At 47.7% G+C, this 15,556-nt stretch overlaps 1 protein-coding gene across 2 annotated transcripts in view; it reads left to right on the plus strand.

Annotated features, from left to right (window-relative positions):
* The window catches only part of BBS9 (Bardet-Biedl syndrome 9), a 2,055,975-nt gene extending 2,042,952 nt beyond the window's left edge, over window positions 1–13,023 (plus strand). The window contains exon 22 of one of the 2 annotated variants that reach the window (XM_086964810.1): window positions 11,015–13,023. In XM_086964810.1, the coding sequence (XP_086820936.1) occupies window positions 11,015–11,022 (8 nt within the window). In that variant the 3' untranslated portion in view covers window positions 11,023–13,023. The remainder of the gene's footprint in view (window positions 1–11,014) is intronic. The other variant, XM_086964809.1, reaches the window with a different exon arrangement.
* The last annotated feature ends 2,533 nt before the right edge of the window (window positions 13,024–15,556 follow it).

Raw genomic sequence — 15,556 nt, forward strand, 5'->3', positions numbered from 1 at the left:
CACTGCGTTAGCGCTATAAAAGTAATAAAACAGAATAGTGGCATTTAAAGTTTTATTATGTGAATACTGGGACAGACCAACACATAAGACTTTCCAACAGCGCATGCATAGCTCATATGTACAGGGACTGAGGAAAGTTATGCCTCTCTTAAGTCCTTGAGAAGTAATAAACTGTGTACATTTGTTTCCCCTCCATTGCACCTGCATCACAGTGTGAGGCCACAGACAGCTCCCAGCCAGGAAACTCCAACAAACAAGCATTTGCAATGCAATAGGTCTCGCATTTGCGAAAGTTTAACATATTGGCATTGTAATTTACAATGCCTTTTATTTACGATTTAAAAACCAACACATAAATAAAAGGCAGTGCCATTTACAATGCTAATGGCTCAAACTCTAACAACTGCGAGACCTATTGCATTGCAAATGCTTGTTTAGAATTCCTAAGGTAGAGCAGTTACTTTAACAATACAGTTCTGCAAAAAGCATAAAAAAACAGGCTTCACAAAAGCCAAAAGTCTGGCAGCAGATGACAGACCTATTGGCTATGCTAGTTCATGATATTTTGTTTTGTGAGCTTAATATTTTCTCTCTATTTAGCTTGCTAACAAATTGGTGATGCTCTATTTCAAATCAATAACAGAAACAAGGGTTATATATGTTCCTAAAATTAAGGTTACCAAATATCAAGAATGATACCAATAACATAAGAAACACACATGCAACATAACCTGGTCAGTATATAAAGCTTGTATTCAATTAATCCAATGTAACAGTTTCCATAAGAAAGTGCTCTGTGTTCTGTGCTTAAGTAACCACACTGTGACAGAGCCTTAAACCTGTGTTTGTCGTACATAATACAAGGCGAAAATTGAACATTATACAATCAACAGAGTATATGAGTTTGTACAAAGAATGGGTCTTTACTAGTCCGACACCGCTTCACCTTGTGGATATATATTTCTCATAGCCTAAAGTGTTGACAGCTTTTCGGCCCAGGGTGACTGTCGTTTCATCATCAGGAAAGAAGAGAAATAGAAGCAGAAATCTGCAAAAAAAAGCAATGACCAGGCATGAAAATTTAGCTTGCAGGAGTGATAATATAATATAATATCCTCAGTAGAAATGTGATTTACTCACACAAAAAAGGCCCCGGGAGGGAAACCTAGAAAATAAGAAAAATGGAAGACATACCATATGAGAATAAATCAATCAACAGTAAACAATTTGCCTGTGAGAACACGGGAAATGGGCGGCCCAAGTGCCAGTGTCGGTGAAATATTGGTTATGACATACAGGAGCCCGAGTTGAAGGACTTATTATACTGCTGCTGTTCTGCTTTCTGCCTATAATAAAAAAGCGATACTATACCGCAAAATCACCGGATACCAAAACGGACCAAAAGAGTGATCTGAAAGAAACATGTTTGTGATAGATGCTTTACCTTAGAATTACCCCCAGGCGTCAGACTGGATCCGGAAAGTTTTCATCAGCAGTACCCCTGTACGTCGGTAGGTGTCGTCTTGCGGCTCTGCATACGTCGTTGGCGTTATAGTCGCTGGAGCTACTTAGATGCGCCCACGCGTGCTGACGTCAGTTCTTTCTTTTTCCGCACCAGCAAGCGCAGATCCGGAGACAGAGGTACCCCCAGTCACTTTTTGACTGAGTTATTTTTAGGACTTTTGTCTCTGTTTTTTCGAGTCTTCAACTCCTGGTGTATAGGGATGCCTGGTTTTAAGTCTTGTGTGGCTTGTCCCTGAATGATGTTGGCGACAAACCCGCACTGTGAGTGTCCCTACTGCCTGGGGCGCGACCACGACTCCGAGTCGTGCGCCGAATGCCGGGCCATGGATCCGGAAACTTTGCGGGAGCGGTCCCGAAAGGTGCTGGAGGCTTGAGAGTCGGCTTTGCGCCATTCAAGGTCCTGGTCCTGTGGAAGGTTGAGGGACTGGTCACGGAGCCGCCATCACCATCGTTCGACAAAGTCTTCGCACTCGAAGTCCGGTAAGGCGAAGCACAAGAAGTCGAAAAAGCGTTGTCGCTCTTCGCCTTCCCCTAGCCTGTCGTGTGACACGGCTAAGGGTGCGGGTGGTGCCACCCCCGTGGTTCCAGCGGAGCCTAAGCAGTTGCCAATGGCCTACTTGCCCTTTCCTGGTCCATCGGCGACTCCGGCCCAGTTGCAGGAATTCCTTTCTGACATGGCTCGAGTCTTTGGGCCGTTGGGCCCCGTCGGCACACCTTTGTGCCCCACGTGGCTGATTGGAGGTCCTTGCTCTCCTGCGTTGTCGGTTCAGGCCCGACGTTGTCGAAGACTCCGGTCTTGACGCCGAGAGACCCCCATGGATCCATGCATGGATCCCAGCCAATGTCGGTTGGCCTTGTAGGACCTCCACCGACATCAACGGCGCTGCCACCGACATCGGCCGGCTCCCCGGCTGATGCAGTCCCCGGCTTCCACCCCGACGGGGAGACGGTGCTGGACCGGTGTTGATCAACGCTGTTAGGGAATTTCTATCCTTTTCTCCATCCGCCTCCCTCTTTTCCGCCTGTCCAGCAGGTTGGGGAGGACGGGGAGGACTGGGAGGGGTCTGAGGACCCTCTCGCAGCCCAGTGCGAGTTAGACCCAGTCTGGGAAGAGGATTTGGAAGATGCAGGTGACTTGGATTTTACTCCAGAACCTGGCACACTCTCTCCTTCTACCGTGGCTACGGAGGAAGGTGGTACATATTCTGTGGTGTTGCGTAGAGCAGCCGAGGCTCTCCACCTCGAGCTCCCTAGAGTGGCTGTCAGGATTAATCTCCTGACAAAAGTGCTTCGGCCGACATCTTCCTCTACGGAGCCGCTGCTGCCCTTTAATGAAGCACTTGCAGACGTTCTTTTGGGCACCTGGTCCAGGGGCTCCTGTGGATAAGAACGTGGCCCGACGCTATCGCCCAGCCCCGGGCGACCCCATTTTCCACTCCCAACACCCTACTCCTGAGAGCTTGGTTGTCCAAGCCTCTTCGTCCCCAAGCAGATTCCCTTCCGCACCTCCTGACAGGGAATCCAAGAAACTGGAACAGTTTGGGAAGAAAATGTTTATTTTCGCAGTTCAGGGCTGTGGTCTGTGAACACCGCATGCCTCTTGGGCCATTATTCCTATTCTGTGTGGGACATGGTTGCGCAGGTGCTGCCTCATTGTCTGGAGGAGGCCCGGGCGGTGCTCTCCCAAGCTATTGCTGAGGGGAGAGACGCAGCCAAGTTTACAATTGGTTGTGGTCTTGACACCGCCGACTCGCTGGGCAGGGCAATTTCCACGACAGTGGCGCTGCGCCGCTATGCCTGGCTGAGGACAACTGGCTTTTCCAGGGATGTCCAGAATACTCTGATGGACATGCCCTTTGATGGCTCTCGCCTTTTAAGTGACAAGGCAGATAGTGCGTAGGAGCGTTTTAAAGACTCAAGGGCTATGGCCAAGTCCTTAGGCCTTTCGGCCACGCGCACTCCTTCCACTTCTGCTATTCGCTTCTTTCGTGGCCAAGGAAGGGGCGCCCAAACAAGTTCATTTCAGAGCCACAGGCTTGCGCAGCAACAGTCTCAGCGCAGCCGCGGACGTGGGACCCACAGAGGTGGGTCACGGGGCCAGCGAGCGGGTCAGTCCACCACCTCCCCTGCCGCCACTGCCTCCAAACCTTCCTAGTAGGGTGTTCAGACCCACCAAACGCCAGTGGGTGGCAGGATTTGCCATCACCTCCCTCACTGGCTCACCATCACCTCGGACAGGTGGGTTTTGCAGATAGTCGAAGAGGTTACTCCCTCCCCTTCGAGACTATCCCTCCAGCCATGCCACCACACTGCCACCGCATGTCAGGAGATCACTTGACACTTCTCCATCAGGCAGTTGTGGCCCTCTTGGCCAGTGGGGCCATCGAGCGCGTTCCAATGCCAGAAGTTGGTCGTGGTTGTTACTCCCACTACTCCTCGGTTCCAAAGAAGGGCAAGGGCCTGCTTCCAATCTTAGACCTTCGGAACGTCAAACGCTTCCTCTGGAAGGAGAAGTTGAAGATGCTCACACATGCTCAGGTCTTATCTGCCCTAGACCCGCAAGACTGGATGGTTGCATTGGAGTTGCAGGACGTTTATTTTCATATCCCCGTCCTGCCAGCCCACCGGCGTTACCTCCGGTTCACGGTAGGCCACAAGCACTTTTAGTTCACGGTGCTCCCCTTTGGCCATACCAGCGCCCCTTGTGTGTTCACGAAAGTGATGGCGTTGGTCGCAGCTCATCTGCGCAGATCAGGGATTTCAGTCTTGCCCTATCTCGACGACTATTTGTTGAAGGACGGGCTCGCCCCAGGCAGTCGACTCCCATCTCCAGACTACGGCCGACCTCCTGCATTTACTGAGGTTCTCCATCAACGTGCCGAAGTCGCACCTGATTCCCTCTCAGAAGCTCCTCTTTATCGGTGCTGTTTTGGACATGGTGCACTTTCGTGTTTATCCTCCCGAGTAGCGAGTCCGGGACATTTGGGCTATGATTCCGATCTTCCAGCCATGAGGATGACATTGGGGCTGCTGGGCCTCATGGCCTCCCCCATCCTGCTGACCAATCATGCCAGATGGCTCTGCAGTGGGACTTGAAGTTCCAGTGGACGCAGCATCAATGGGACCTGTCTGAGCACATCCAGATCTCGGAGGGCACTGCACATCATTTGCAGTGGTGGCTCCCTCCCCCTTCCCCAACCGGAGCACAGAGTGGTGACGGATGCGTCCCTCCTGGGATGGGGCGGCCCAATTGGAGAGGTGGAGATTAGAGGCCTCTGGTCTCCGGCAGAGTCCAGGCTCCATATCAACCTTCTGGAGCTCCGTGCGATCCTACTTGCACTGAAGGCATTCCTTCCCTCTGTTAAGGGGAGAGTAGTGCAGGTGATCACAGACAACACCACCGCCATGTGGTATTGCAACAAGCAAGGCGGGGTGGGGTCGTGGACCCTTTGTCAGGAGGCTCTGCATCTTTGGAAATGGTTAGAACGTCAAGGCATTTCCTTTGCGGTTCAACACTTGGCAGGTTCTTAGAACCCTAGGGGGGACGGACTCAGCCGCAGGTGCATGATGGATCACGAATGGCGTCTTCCCTCGGAGGTGGCACAAGGTCTCTTTCAACAGTGGAGAGAGCCTTGGTTAGATCTATTTACCACTGACTAGAACGTGCAATGTAATCTCTTCTGCATGTTGGAATTTCTAAGGTGGAGCTGCGGTCTATTGTACGCCTTTTCGCCTATACCACTTCTTCCCAGAGTGCTGATGAAGATCAGGCGCGACATTCTTGTGGCCCCAGACTGGGCTCGAAGAGTTTGGTATCCCGAGCTACTCGGTATGAGCATCAATCCTCCGTTCCGACTGACTATTCGGGAGAGGATCTTCTGTCGCAGCGCCAGGGGACGGTCCTCCGCCCGAACCTGTCCAGCCTCCACCTACATGCTTGGTGATTGAGTGGTGACAGTTGATTCCATTTGACTTGCCTTCTGAAGTCTGTGATATAATTCTGGCAGCCAGGCGTCCCTCCACTAAATCAGTATACGCCTGCAGGTAGAACAAATTTGTGGCATGGTGCACAGCAAAGGCTGTAGATCCCCTTTCTGGCCCTCTTTCAGAAGTCTTTTTGTTCCTTCTTTCTCTGGCCCAGCAGGGCTCTGCTCTGGGCACTATTAAGGGCTGCCTTTCTGCAATTTCTGCCTTTCTCAGGCTCCCTGATCAGCCCTCTCTTTTCATGTCCCCTGTTGTAAATAGATTTCTCAAGGGCATTGGACACCTTTTCCCTCCTATTCCGTTAGTCGTGCCGCAGTGGGACCCAAAGGTAAGCCCGTCTACACCCATCCGCGCCTGGACCGCGCCCAGCGCCTGTCCTCCTAGTCCCCGCCGCACCCAACCCTCTAGAGTCACATATGATGCCACTACTCTCCTCGCCCTCAACCCCGGACGTTCACCACTATGCTGCGAAGCTACTCCAGGACGTACTCAAGGCCCATTCGCCTGCCTCTCCTGCAAGTTCATCTGCTTCAGGACCCTCACCAAATCCACATCCCCCAAACACAGCTCCGACTCTAACCGCCTAAAGTGCATCCTGCTCAACACCCGCTCGGTCCACAGACACGCAACAGAACTCTGGGACCTACTCGACACTGCGTCACCTGACATCGCCTTCCTTACTGAAACATGGATGAACACATCATTTGCACCCGACATCGCCATAGCCATACCGGAAGCTTACAAGATTATCCGAAAAGACCGCACCAATCAAACAGGAGGAGGCCTCGCCATCATCCACAGGAACACCATCAAAATCTCAACCAGCTCCGACGACAATCTTGCAACCGCCGAACATCTCCACTTTCAGATCCACACCGACCTCAGGACCACACTTAGAGGCACCCTCATCTACAGGCCTCCAGGTACCCGCACTCAATTCAGCGATGACATTGCGGACTTCGTCTGCCCACACGCCCTCGCCTCCGAAAACTACATTCTTCTTGGAGACCTCAACTACCACCTTGAAAACAAACACGACAGCAACACCACCACCCTTCTGGACAACCTGGCCAATCTCGGACTCAAACAACTTGTAGACACCCCCACCCACACAGCCAGACACACGCTCGACCCTATCTTCACCTCCAGCAAACACATCTCCTTCGACCGCACTACAGCTCTCCACTGGACGGATCATAGCTGTGTTCACTTCAGCTACAAAACCACCCTGACCCACAACCGTCCACAACCTATTCCTCGGAGAAACTGGAACAAAATCACCTCCGACCAACTCCTCACATCACTCAACCAAAACCCCCCCACCCTCTCAATGGACCCAAACCTAGCAGCCACCAACCTCAGGCAATGGATTACCCACAGTGCTGACGAATTAGCACCCCTGAAAAAGCACCAGATGAAATCAGCCAGCAAAAAGGCTCCCTGGTTCAATGACGAACTTAAAAAATCCAAGAAGCTATGCCGCACCCTGGAGAAGATATGGAGAAAAAACCCAACCTCCGACAACAGGGCCTCCCTCAAGTCAGCCACCCGCAAACACCACCAACTGATCCGATCCGCCAAGAAATCAGCATTCAAGGATCGTCTCGACGACAACACCCAGAACAGCAAGGAACTCTTCAACATCATCAAAGAATTCACAAACCCCACCGCAGCATCTAACGACATCACTCCCTCCCAAGACCTCTGCGACGCGTTATCTTCCTTCTTCTACAACAAAATTGCCGACATCCACAACAGCTTCGAGAATACTCCCAGCGATCAACCCTCCCCACCCCCCTCAGATCCTACTCCGCCAACTAACAACCTCAGCGCCTGGAACCCAATCACCACTGAAGACACCATTCGCCTCATGAAGTCAATCCACTCTGGCTCGCCCACCGACCCCTGCCCCCACCACATCTTCAACAAAGCTGACTCCATCATCGCACCCCATCTCCGTGATGTCATCAACTGCTCGTTCAACTCTGCCACCTTTCCAGAAAGCTGGAAACACGCCGAAGTCAGCGCCCTTCTGAAGAAACCCACAGCAGACCCCTCTGAACTTAAAAACTACCGACCCATATCCCTCCTCCCATTCCCAGCCAAAGTCATTGCGAAAGCCTTCAACAGCCAGCTCGCTGCCTTCCTTGAATCCAACAACTCCCTTGATCCATCTCAATCCGGGTTCCGAGCCAAACACAGCACCGAAACCGCCCTCATTGCAGCGACCAACGACATCCGAACACTCCTGGACAACGGAGAAACAGTGGCCCTCATCCTACTCGACCTATCCGCCGCTTTCGACACAGTCTGCCACAACACCCTTATACATCGCCTCAGCAACATCAGCATACAAGGAAAAGCCTTGGACTGGATCATCTCATTCCTCGCTGGGAGAACTCAAAGAGTCCGACTTCCCCCATTCTACTCAGAGGCCACCGAAGTCATCTGCGGCGTACCTCAAGGATCCTCACTCAGTCCCCCCCTCTTCAACGTCTACATGAGTCCTCTCGCCTCCATCGCGCGTCAACACAACCTCAACATCATCTCTTACGCCGACGACACCCAATTAATCCTTTCCCTCACCAAAGACCCCAACACCGCCAAGACCAATCTTCACGAAGGCATGAAAGAAGTAGCCGAATGGATGAAACATAGCCGCCTAAAACTCAACTCAGACAAGACGGAGGTACTCATCCTGGGATCTTCACCCTCAGCTTGGGACGACTCTTGGTGGCCTTCTGCTCTGGGCACAGCACCCACACCCACAGACCATGCACGTAACCTCGGCTTCATCCTAGACTTCTTTCTCTCGATGTCCAGACAAGTCAACGCAGTCTCGTCCTCCTGCTTCAACGTACTTCGCATTCTCAAAAAGATCTTTCGCTGGATCCCCCTCGAGACAAGAAAGACTGTCACCCACGCACTGGTCACGAGCCGACTGGATTATGGTAACACACTATACGCCGGAATCGCAGCAAAATTACAGAAAAACTCCAGCGCATCCAAAATGCGTCAGCGAGACTCATATTAGACATCCCTCGCCAAGATCACATCACCGGACATCTAAAAGACCTCCACTGGCTTCCCGTCAACAAAAGAATTACTTTCCGCCTTCTCACCCACGCACACAAGGCCCTCTACAATCTAGGACCCGAATGCCTCAACACTCGACTGTCCTTCTACAAACCCACCTGCCAACTAAGATCGTCCAATCAAGCCCTCGCCGCAGTCCCGCGCATCCGAAAATCCACCATGGGTGGCAGATCCTTCTCCTTCCGGCTGCCAAGACCTGGAACTCACGCCCCACCCACCTCCGCCTTACTCAGAACCACATCGCCTTCAGAAAAGAACTTAAAACCTGGTTATTCGACAAATAATGAACCCCTTCCCCTAGCGCCTTGAGACCCTCTGGGTGAGTAGTGCGCTATACAAATGCCCGAACTTGAACTTGAGTATGGTACTGTCCTCATCGTTTATTGACTTTGAAGACAGCTTTCCTGGTTGCCATCACCTCTGCTAGGCGCGTGAGTGAGCTCTAGGCTCTTTCCTGTAAGCCTCCCTTTCTGTTGGGTGATCCGGATAAGGTTGTGCTTCACACTCGTCCTTCCTTCTTGCCAAAGGTTGTCACTCCCTTCCACATCGGGCAAACTATCACCGTGCCCACTTTCTTTCCGCCTCGGCACCCTTCCAGAAAGGAAGAGAGGCTCCACTGTCTGGACCCAAAACGTGCGCTCTCATTCTACCTGAATCGCACACAACAGTTCCAGGTGGATGATAGCTCTTTGTTGGCTACGTAGGCACCAAGAAACGCCAGGCTGTACACAAGAGGACTATCTTCCGCTGGGTCATCTTGTGTATCAAGGCCTGTTATTCTCTAGCTAAAAAGAAACCTCCGGGGGGCTTGCGCGCCCAGTTCTACCAGGGCTATAGCAGCTACTACTGCATTGGCATCCCCCTGCAAGACATCTGTCAGGCAGCCACGTGGGCCTCGCTGCAAACTTTTACTAAGCAATATTGCCTTGACTGTCAAGTCCGGAGAGACGGCTTCTTTGGCCGTTCTGTTCTCTGTGACTTTCTGGTGTGCTCTAGGTTCGCAGGCCCACCACCGCGGTTGGATTGCTGGGGTATCTATTATAAGGTAAGGAATCTATCACTAACGTGTTTCTTTCAGATGAACAAGTTAGTTACCTTCGGTAACGATTTATCTGTAAGGAACATTAGTTAGTGATAGATTTGCTACCGCCCCATCCATCCTCCCCGTTCTGCGAACTGATTTCTAGGGTTAATGTCATCCCTTTCAGGGCCATAGTTTCAATGCACCAGTGGTCAGTATCTTGCATGGCTCTGCGTTCCTGGCGTGGAAAGTCGTGTGCAGAACTGACGTCAGCACGCGTGGGCGCGTTTAAGTAGCTCCAGCAACGTCATCTCGGCGACTATGACGCCAATGCCATACGTGGCGCCGCATGACGACACCTACCGACGCGCAGGGGTACAGCTGACAAAAACTATCTGGATCCAGTCTGACGCCTGGGGGTAATTCTAAGGTAAGGAATCTATCACTAACTAATGTTTCTTACAGATATATCGTTACCGAAGGTAGGTAACTTGTTCTTTAGGGATACCACTTCATTCTCTTCTTATGGAATATGTCATTTGGTAATGTTAGAATAAATTACTACAAAAGTGCAACAATAACAAACACAGGTTGGACATTTTATTTATTGGGGAGGGGTTATTGTGTTGTGCGTCTCTGGCCGCATACCTTCTGCCTTGAGTAAACCTGGGACTGCTGGCCACACCTACCTTGAGGGTCAAATGCTAAAGAAGAGTGCTTGGTGCTCAATTTACAGACCTAATGTAGGCCCAGCCCCAGGGCATCAGTGTTAAGTGAGTCCACCCCCACGGCCTAACACTGGCTGTGAAAATCAACCTGATTGGAAGATTTTCCACAATTGGTATCTGGTGAATTAGGATGTGGGATTTCAATACGCAGTAAAACCTTCGTGAATTTGGTCTATTATAATGAATTGATCAATTTTGATCACCTTTATATATTCTGGCGTGGTGAAGTGATTGGAGTGGAATGCCTAATGAGAAAAAGATAATCTTAAAATATAAAATATTTGATAATCGCATCTGAACATTTGTTCAATGTAGGGAAAATGCAATTCTGAAATTTTAAGACTTACATACACAATTCAAAATCGACAGTTTCTGGATCTTAAAAAAGTGAATTTGGAGGGACCTTCGGGTGGCATAAAGCGATAACAAGCATATGCCATTCATGCAGAAGTTAGGGTTCCGTGGTGTCTCTAATTGCTCACTTTACATCTTGTTTGGATCAAATAGAAAATGCCACATCATATGAAGAAAGAACACGTTCCATCAATGTTTGTATCATGAGAAAAATAATTATCGTTTTTTTACTGTGCTGCAAAATTAAGAATAAGAGGCAATGCTCTGATTAAATGAATTAACATAATTTTTGGAATTTTCTTTACAGCTTCTTGAAAGAAGGAACGTTCAGAAGAGACCTTCAACTGCAAACTGCTTAGTACAATAGAAGCGAGAGACCTGCTTCAAACACCTATCATGACCTCAGAATTAACCAGAAAAGGCCAAGTGGAGGAAGACGCTGACTTGCGCAAGGATCTTATTAGGACGAAGTGTTAGGAAAGAGGTGGCCGATGTTCCACTAGCGAAGCCTGAATGCTTTTTACAGTAGTGTTAATGGTTAAATAAACAGTAGTGTTAATGTTCAAGTATAACACCATTGAATATCAATAATGCATCCGTACAGTTCCCCAATGTGAAACATGTAACGATTTTGTACAATGTAGACCTCTACAGGGGGAGTTATGAATGATAACTGCTTTTTCAGTTCTGTGATGTCCCAAATTCCGAAAGAAAAGTGCATGATTTACAGAATCACTTTAACGTTGGTACTGTTTTTGGCTTTCTCATAATGGTCTAATTTTTTTTAATTGAATAGGCAATATTTTGTATGTGACCAATAACTTTCATTTTAGTTTTTTTAAAATTCTTACTTTGACTTTTCGCTAATCTATGTAATTTCATATGTAAATATGTTTTTTCAAGTTATTGCAAGGGCCGTTGAAATTATGTGATTCTATTGCCATGGCATTTTCTGCATAGTTATGGATTTGCTGCACTTCCCCTAAAGACCACCACCTGCTGCATAATTAGCTAATTTCACCTCAAACTAATTTCTTATCGCTCAGAAGTTACAAAAAAGCTCCAAATGGTGGTTCTGTGCAAAGGCAGACTCTTTGCAAAGATTATCTGCCAATCTTTCAATTTTGCTGTTCCAGGTGTGAAACTGGTGTTAATGAGGTGCAACTTTGACCACACAAAATACAAAAATAATACTGTTACAGATGATTCCGCATTGTGCCACATAACTTGGCTTTGTTTTCCCATAATTTTGTCAACCCCAATGCATAATTTGATCCCCCATTGCTGCATAATTCCAGTGGCTCTGACTATTGCTCACTGCCTAATTCGTTTGGCTTCCATGTAGTCCATATTTTTTTTTACTGCTGCATCTCTCTCCTTGCATAGTACCCTGTGTGTCACGGCCTACTTTTACAGGATTTGAAAACACTGTTTTTATAATTTTTCAAAAGTAGAAGCCATTGCCCAATTTTCTTCTTTCTATTACAAAGGTGCTTGGAAAGTACATGACATCAAACAGCAGCACAGTCATTGCCTACACAGTGTCTGGCCTCCCCTTTCTTTACAAATTGATGTAGGAGTGAGTTGGAAAATATACTTTGGTACTTGTTAAATCTAAATGTCAATTTCGAATCTTTAGAATCCTAATCTTTAGAAAAGCAGCCTGAGTTATAAGGGAATAGTAATATTTATAACATTTTAATATTGATCAAATGCGTCCATGTGTTTGAGCACCATTCATTCAATTCATATATGTGCTTTTAGCATCACATAGTAAATGTTTTTTCGTATGCTTAAAGACAAAGCTCGATCTACGTTAGTGAGAGCCGCAATACTGTTTTAACTCAATTGTTAGAGCCTCTTACTTTTCTTAAGAAGAATATAGCCATATTGATGAGGTTTTAAGAATGATGTCCACAGTACGAATCAGATTAGCAAATACAACTATTAAGGGAAATGGACTAGAAGTGAAATTCACTAGGTTGTGAATAGTGACATTCCATACGTATGGTAATAATAAAGGGAAATAGGCTTGAAGTGACAGTTTATAAGTAGTGACATGTGACATTATACAGGTAAGATAAGGATTAAAGTGAACAAAGGGAAATGTGTTTGAAATGATTTAGCCTGAAAAATGGTATCATCATAATAGTGTAACCTATATCGTCTGTAAAGCCAGAGGAATGTGTGATGAAACATTTTTCCCTTCTTGAAAGATTGGAGATGAGGAGAGAAAGAAATATAATGTACATAAATGTTGAAAATGGATGGTCAGATACTATTTCTGAAAGATTATGGAATAAAGTGATACACTTTCAGTTGTGAATAATACACTTTTTCTAAATGTTAAGGATCTCAAATTGTCCTCAAAATGTTAAGTTAAGGAGTTTCAAAATGTTTAATATATTTCTATTTAGAGATTTCTACACTATACAGATGTTTGAATGTATGAGTAAATTGTATTTAATAGCCAGGGGGTTCCCTAAGTGGGTGAGGTGTGGGAATTGAATGGAGGAAGGTAATTGTACAGGTATAGTGTCTAAGATATATATCCACAAACAAAATGGAATCTACTCAATGGTGAGGGTGGCCCCTACTTTGGTGGGGAGCACACAGTGTTGTTTAAATACCCCTCACACACCAACAGGCCCCTTGGTGTCATGCTTCGTCATCGGGGTCTTCGCACCCTTCTACGGGGTGCGGCGTACTGCGACTCACGGATACGTAGGAGCACTCTTTGTGAACTATGTGTTGGTGTGTGATGGGGAATGAATGTGAGTGGTGCGGGAGTGAGACGTGATAGTTAAAATAATTAAAAAATACCTGGCTCGTAGGGAAGAAAAAAATACTTTATTAAGCCCTCGGCTGGTATTGTTAAAAAGGGGTGCAATATGAGGTTGTTATTGTATGATTATGTACATAAACCTCAAAAAGTGCGTCAACATGTTTCGGAGTGTAAAACTCCTTCTTCAGGACGGGGGTTGCACAACGGTCCCCACCTTACTCACATGTAATGTATATATCAAAGTGTATTATACAAAAAAAGTGAACTATAGGTGTAATGTACCTATTTTCGTTCTGCAAGGTAGTCTGTTGCGCCCAGTTCTTTAGAACAAGACTCCATCGGAGCCGCATTGAGGGGAAGAAGGTCTACCGGATCCTGTCCATTTCATCGCTAAATTGAGCAAGATGAACCCAAAACCCCCAACACTATGCAAAGGCTCATGAGGCAATTTAGTGACAACCTCTAAGTCTTGTTCTAACGCCAACTGGGCGCAACAGACTACCTTGCAGAACGAAAATAGGTACATTACACCTATAGTTCACTTTTTTGTATAATACACTTTGATATATACATTACATGTGAGTAAGGTGGGGACCGTTGTGCAACCCCCGTCCTGAAGAAGGAGTTTTACACTCCGAAACATGTCGATGCACTTTTTGAGGTTTATGTACATAATCATACAAGAACAACCTCACATTGCACCCCTTTTTAACAATACCAGCCGAGGGCTTAATAAAGTATTTTTTTCTTCCCTACGAGCCAGGTATTTTAAAATTATTTTAACTATCACGTCTCCCTCCCCCACCACTCACATTCATTTCCCATCACACACCAACACATAGTTCACAAAGAGTGCTCCTACGTATCCGTGAGTCGCAGCACGCCGCACCCCGTAGAAGGGTGCGAAGACCCCGATGATGAAGCATGACACCAAGGGGCCTTTTGGTGTGTGAGGGGTATTTAAACAACACGGTGTGCTCCCCACCAAAGTAAAGCTTTTTCGGCACCAATAAATGTCGAAAGGTGAAGCCAAACCGGAAATCCAGAAAGAAGCCTGACGCAAACCAAATGCTGTATGTTATCGAATAAAATCTGGAAAAACCACCTTCAAGGAGAGCCAGAAACCCTAGGTTTCTTCTTTTTTTCACTGAAATTTAGAAAAGAAAAGAATCCATGTTCTTAAAGATAGCTCTGGGGATGTTTATCGGCATCATAGAAACAGCACAGACGAAAGAGGAGAAATCAGTGTCTTAATGGAATCCAACCTACCTATCAAGACGCATATAAAGGATTCCAGGAAGAAAGTACTCTGTCATATTTAGCAAATTGTTCCTTAAAGTTAATAGAAACAGAATCTTCTACAGAATTATTAAACCAAATACCTCAATCAATCAGGGAATCGTAGGCGCACTATTCACCCGTGAGGGTCTCCAGGCGCTAGGGGGGAAAGGGGTCCGCAAAGCTGTTTAGCCCAAGAGCCAGGTCTTGAGGGTCTTCCTGAAGGTGTTCAGGGAGGGGGCGAGTCTGATGTCTGCCGGTAGCCCGTTCCAGGTCTTGGCTGCAATGTGAGAGAAGGATTTTCCACCTGCTCTGGCTCTGTGGATGCGCTGAAGTTCGGCCAGTGCAAGGATGGAAGAGCAGAGGTTTCCTTTGGGTACGTGGAAGTTGATTCTGTCGTTGTGGTTTTTGGGTCTGTTATTATGTTGGCACTTGTAGGCGTGAGTGAGGACTTTGAAAGTGACTCTTTTCTCCACGGGGAGCCAGTGGAGACTCCCTAGGTGTTGGCTGATGTGTTTGTGTCGGGGATGCCGAGGACGAGTCTGGCAGCGGTGTTCTGTATTGTCTGGAGTTTGCAGAGTAGGACCGGCAGAGAGTGCATTTCCGTAGTCCAGTCTGCTGGTGATGAGTGCGTGGGTGACTTCCTTGACTCAGGGGGGATCCACTTGAAGGTCTTTTGGAGGATGTGCAAGGTATTGAAGCAGCTGGAGGTGATGGCGTTGACCTGTAGGTTTATGGTGAGTGATGAGTCCAGTACAATGCCAAGGTTCTTGGTGTGGTCTGAGA

This window comes from Lissotriton vulgaris, chromosome 4_1 (genome assembly GCF_964263255.1).
Source record: "Lissotriton vulgaris chromosome 4_1, aLisVul1.2, whole genome shotgun sequence".
Taxonomy (NCBI): Eukaryota; Metazoa; Chordata; class Amphibia; order Caudata; family Salamandridae; genus Lissotriton; species Lissotriton vulgaris.